This window comes from Pterocles gutturalis, unplaced genomic scaffold (assembly GCF_000699245.1).
Source record: "Pterocles gutturalis isolate BGI_N339 unplaced genomic scaffold, ASM69924v1 scaffold17412, whole genome shotgun sequence".
In the NCBI taxonomy this organism is placed as follows: Eukaryota; Metazoa; Chordata; class Aves; order Pterocliformes; family Pteroclidae; genus Pterocles; species Pterocles gutturalis.
In genome coordinates this window covers 40,962-46,961 of record NW_010110545.1, presented here as the reverse complement: position 1 = coordinate 46,961, position 6,000 = coordinate 40,962, and the positions used below count along the sequence as shown (strand labels likewise).

The 6,000-nt window shown below is 38.2% G+C and overlaps 1 protein-coding gene across 1 annotated transcript in view; it reads left to right on the top strand.

The window, feature by feature from the left end:
* The first annotated feature begins 268 nt into the window (after positions 1–268).
* Positions 269–6,000, top strand: part of ABCB7 (ATP-binding cassette, sub-family B (MDR/TAP), member 7) — a 29,751-nt gene continuing 24,019 nt past the window's right edge. The window contains exons 1-2 of the mRNA XM_010073432.1: positions 269–340; positions 1,959–2,045. Coding sequence (XP_010071734.1) covers positions 1,992–2,045 — 54 coding nt within the window. The 5' untranslated portion in view covers positions 269–340; positions 1,959–1,991. The remainder of the gene's footprint in view (positions 341–1,958; positions 2,046–6,000) is intronic.

Genomic DNA, 6,000 nt, shown 5'->3' with positions numbered 1-6,000 from the left:
AAAGTCTGATGGGAGTGGGGATTCAGGGAAGGGAAAGGTTCATTGTCACTTTAGCATTTTTAATGGTTGAATGTCATTTATTTTACAGCTGCTCCCCATTCGTTTTCTTTTTCTGTGGTCAGTTGTTAAAAAACAAAGGCATCTGCCTTGTTTTCATGTTATGCTTGTTTACATAAACTCGATTAATAGTCTCTGAATGTGACGTGTATGATCTGCATGACTCCATTTTCACTTTTTTTTTTCCCCCCTTTTTATTCTGTAGGTTCCACCAATCTGCAAGCAAAGATCATGGCACAGTCTGGGGGGAGATTATTCAAGGCCATTATTAGAGGCTTCAGAGGTAGGTATAAATTGTTTTTCTTCCTACTTGCAGGTCAGAGAAAACTCAAGCCCTTGGAGCATCTTCCAGTGTAGTGTGCTGGGTTTATTTTTAATGTCATTATTTACAGTTTTAAAGTGTAACAAGTTAAATGGCAGGTTGTTTCTGCCTCTAGAAAAGGGTATAACTTTGCTTCAGACTCTTGCACTCTCCTCAGGAAGTCTTTTTGAATCTCTAGAAATCAATGATAATAGAGTAATTTACAAAGAAGAGTTCTTTAAAAAGTAGGTTTTGTGTGTTGATACTAAGATTCATGTTGTCAGGCATAGAAAATATCAATGCACAGAAAGCTGTGAGCTTTCCTTGAATGTGTACTTGTGTATTACTCCAAAATTCTGTTTAGGTTGTGGAATATCAAGAAACTGTGGAAATTTATTCTCAGTCTTCTGAGTGCCAGGATGTCAGGCTCTTATTCCCATGAGGTCTGCTTGCCTTGACACTAACGTAAACATAAGGAAGATGCAATTTTTACTGTTCATGGAATAATTATGACACATTTCTAAGTAACACACTTTGCTTGAATTAAGCTAGGAGATGTACTTGTCTTGGTTTTCCATTTTTTTATATAAAAAACATAACCACTCACAGAACTGACTTAAGCAGCTAAAATCTTTTGAGAGTCATTGAGACTTCAAAGCATAAAATCTACTCACATTGTTCTTTATAATGTTTTTCTTCAAAAATATGAAAAGTGAAATTTCGATTTGGGAAACCCTGAGGTCTGCTATCAAACCATATACATAAAATGAGATTCCTAAAGAGCTTTTACATAACTTGAACCTGGAAATTATCAACATGTAGCAAATCTTGTAAACAAAATGGGGGCTCTTTTTGAAAAACTTCAACACATTCGTTGTTTGCATCAGGCACTTTGAAATTAAACTCTGAGAAGTGCCCAGTGGTAGTGAGTTACTATTTTTTAGTGCCTCTACATGCATTAATAAATTCAGAAGTTTTCTCCATATTTATTTAGCAGGGAATCTTTGCCACATGCTAAGACAAGTGAACATTTATCTTTAAAAAGCAGGTTCTGCACTTGCATGGATTGCAGCAGGGGCTCTGGAGCGGGTTAACTTGTACCCCCTCGTAGGGCACCAGTAGGCTGTTCTTATCCTAATAGGAAAGAGAAGCATGAAGTGGATTTATCTATTTATTTTGCCCCCAAGTAAAGTTACTCTTCATATACATGGAAAGAGTATTATTGCTCAGGCGTGTTCTTCTTTATTTATTAATGTGCCTGAGTACGGTTGTCCTCCAAAACTTTAATTTCTTTTCAGTGTTCTTCAGTCCACTTTTCAGTTCTTAGGTGTGCGTTTAACTGAAATATTTAAGGCTCTGTTATCTTTACCTCCTGGCTGCTTGGAACATGCTCTTTACTTTAGTGCTACATTTATAGTCCCTTTCTTACTACTGTTTCCTTAAGCAAGTCAAGGTTTTAGAGAGAGGTAATACCTTTTATTAAAGCAAGCTGATCCAGTTGGATGTTGAGGGAGGGAAAACAGACCAGTAGTTCTTTCTGTTGGCTTTTACATGCATGTTTCCTGAGGTTTTTGCAAATTGACTTTTCATTTTCACACAGATCCTCCCGAGGTGGCGACTGATAGAAAAGAGAATGTGTTGGCATGGTCACGCAGGTGGAGGGCTTCACACAGATCCAAAGGAAGGGGTAAAAAAATTGCTTAATTTGTATTGCTTTTTAAATAAAAAATGTGTTCAGCTTCCTCCCAGAAAAGCTGAAGACCCCAAGCAACAGTTTGTGAAAAACTGTATTGGTAGATATGTGAATACTGTAGTGGAGTAGATACTGTTTAATTGTTGATGTAGGCTTACTAGCTCTTAAATTGCAAATGTTTGTAATAACTGTGTTGAAGTGCTTCAGTTGTTTTATTAAAAATACAATCTTAATGTCGCACACTCCTTTGAAATTGGCCTGCGTTATGTTAGATTTTTTTCATGGAAAGTACGTTCTATTGTAATTTATTGTCATTTGTTATTCTTGTTTGTGACTGGTATTTCCCTGTGTCTTGACATTCAGGATAGTAGAAATCAGGTTGTGGATACAAGTTACTGCATCAGTTGGTAAAATTGCACTTGTGGCGGGGGGAGAAGTAATTAATCTGCATATATTTTTACTTGGATTTAATGTTAATGCATCTGATATATTTTGACTGTATTTATATTCAGGAAGCGCACGTTAAGATAATTATGATAAGTATAAGGAGAGGCAGCGTCTTTTATTAGACCAAGTGATTGCAGTTAGAAAACGAGGCAAGCTTTTGGTTAAAATAACACAATATAAACTTTGCATGATTAAAATAGCAAAATCAAAGCTCTTCAGTTTATATAACTTGAATTTTCTCGCTTCCTGTTCAAACTCATTTCTGGTGCTCTGTGTATCTGCAGAACAGTTCTGTGTGATGATTGTAACTTGTTCAAACTTGGGTGGGATCTCCTTAAAGCTACTGAAGACCATGGTGATAACAAACTGAAATTTCAGTGGAGAATCCAGATCTTTCAGGGCTGGTTTGCTCATGCTTCGCTTCTGATGAGGTATTTCCTACAGCCTCATTTGTAAGGAAACCAAAGACTTTCTTTGAAGAGTCAGAGGATTTCCTCTTCAGTTTTTATCTGAGAGTTATCCCTTCATTGAATCCAAACCTGTTTGTGCTACAGGCAGAAGTCAGGAGAGATGCTGCCAAAATTTGCTATTAAGAGAGAATTTCATAACCTGAAGTATAGCTGGCTTGTTTTAGCGAACATCTGTTCTCTTTCCTACAGAAGGTACGGGGGAAACACAATAATTGGATGGCTTCAGTCAGCATTACTGCTGGCTGTATGTGTGACGTTAACTTTAGACTAATTTTAAGACCCTCCTTGCAGCACACGTAGGCTTCTTCAGAGGTTTCCTAGGCAAACAGCCTTTAAAGCTCTCAGAATATCCTCCATGTTTACCATAATTATGTATTTTATGGAATATAATTATTATGGATTGTATTTTTCCTGTAAATAGGAGGAGAGTATTATCCCCTGTGTTGTCACTCTGGTGGTCACACATCTGTTGGGCTTAATTATTTGTTCTTGCGGATTTTTTTCTAATAGAATTTCTGTTCGCCTGGGTATGTTAGTTGGATGAATGTTTCCTGTTTGCTGTCATAACTTAATTTTTCACGACTCCGTGGAAAAGATTTTTTTGTATATACGTAGGACAGACTCACCCTGTCTGGACGATTCAATTGCAAATCCATTTTGCAGACTCAGCTTCACAACTGACCTGTCTTCAAAAGTACCACAAGGGGCTGTTTATTCTTTCTTTAAAAAGCTCTTTCCTGATATGCAGACATTTGTCAACTGAATCCCTTTGCATGTGATGGGCAACTTCCAGGACAAATCTATTTAACCATTGTAGGTATTACATGTTTAATCATCATCTATTTTCTTTGGAGTTACTACTTCTCAGAGGTCTACAGTTTGGCATCATTGAAACATTTCAATTTCAGAGTTTTCTCTGGTTAGAAAGGAAAAGGAAGGTTCTGTTTACCAAAGCACCAGTAATGTTAAGGGATGGTGGCTGTTCCTTGACATTAAAACTCACTAGGAATATGTTAGCCAGAAATTTTGATGCCAAAAATGAAGGGAAGGAAATCTGATGTTACAATTCTTGCACTTGTATATGCAAACGCTTGTATTCGGTGTGTAAAACTACTGGCACCCACTTTACCATGTGTTTTTTTTCCCCTAGGATTATGCTTTTAGGAAAACTGCAGGTGATACACGTCAGCTATATCACACCTTTCTCTCTTCCAAATTTTTTTTGACAAACCAGCCTGTTCATTGTGGAAACTGACTTTGGGACTGATGTTTTAAATGGCTCCTTTTTATAGCAGCTTCAGGGGATACGGAACTGAATGCTAAGGATAAACACAGAGGATGAAGGGCAACCGTACCTTCATCTCAGAAGTAACTAGGCGAGAAGCTTACAAATCTGTTCTGTTACAAAATAATTTTTTACCTGCAGCAGTGGCTGATGTGCTGAATACTGAAACTGGAAACAGTATTGTTCTTTACCACCTTTGATTGGTTTTTTGTGTGTGTTAGTCTTTTGTACACAGAATAGGCAGGAATAAAAACTGTTGTGCCTGACTTGTTGCTAAGCAGACATATATTACTTCCTTATGGAAAGACCAATAGTCACAATGGAGCCCTGATAATTAGCCTTTGCCTGCCACCGTTTCACTCCGTTGCTCTTTAGTTTGCTAGTCATGGCTTGCCTTCTGTGGAGGGGTGGATAGTACTAGGGCAGAAGACTAAGTACTTTTTTCCCAAAGTTTGGAAGGAAAATTAAGGTCCTAGCTTGACATTAATTTAAGCTGATAAGGCAACTGAAAAACGAATCATATCTCCTTCCTCACCTTGGTGTTTTGCTACAGAAGTCTCTGTGTTGTCAGATAGTGGGCTAGTGTGAAGTGATCTAGCTGAAAAATAACGAGCCCAAATGGTGGGAACACCCCCTCCCTTCCCAAACAACTCCTGCTGCTTCGCTCACAGCAAGTTGCATATCCCAAGTCCTGTCCTCAGCCATACTTTTTCTCATGCTACTGAATTTGTAAGTTTATCTGATTCTTTTTACTGAGACTAAACCCTGCAACAAAGACTGAAGAGTTTTCTGCCAGTTTCATAAACTGAATCAGTTCATCAGGGTGTTTCATGAGCTCCAGAGGTGGTGCGAGGAAGGTGCTGGGTGCTGCGGGGAGAGGAAAAAGCAGGGGAGGAAGCAAGCTGTTAGTGGTTTGCAGAATGACCTCGTGCAGATGTGAGACAGCTTGTGCTAGTACAGTTCAGAGGATGATACAGTTTTGTGAGTGGGGAGCCAGAACTGGGTCTTTTTTTCTTCATCAGCAATGACAGCTTAAATGCAAGTCAGACTGCCATTTTCTTCCATCGTGCTTCTGATAGCTCATCATCCTGGCACAGGCTTTATTCATAGAGTCACAGGGTCAGCACAGTGAATGCTTTGCAATACTCAATAATCTTGGAGGCTATGAACAAGAATAATGACCTCCTTTTTTCCCTCTTTAGGTGTTTTAAAAGGTCCAGCATCTGGATGGGATGGTTGAGGGGGGACAGGAAGATAGTCAGTGCTCATTCCTTTGCAAATAGTCTTCGGTATTTGGTAGTGTGTTTTAAAAACGTGCTGCATGCAAGAAGAAGGAAAGGCTTTTATTCTTTTTTCCCTACTGTATTAGATTTATGGTACTTTTCCTTCCAGTCCTTCCATTTCTGTAGAAATAGGCCTTGGAAGAAAATATAAAACATTACTGCCACTTAAAAGTATGTAAAATAAATGCGTCTCTTAACCTTTTTATATACCACAGAGAATCAGAAAAGGGCCTGAGTCCATTAAACAGATTGCTCATTTTAATTCTTAATGTTGCCACTTGCATATTTAAACCATTTTCAACTCATGTTTCTGTACAACAGTAACATTTATTTCATGGTAAACTTTGATGTAATGTGTGTGCATTTTGCATCTCCTTTGATATTTCTCCTTGTTCCTTTGCAAGGCCTTTGGCAAATGACTGGCTGCCTTCTGACTTTTTTTTTCTGAACAGATTTACTTCTGT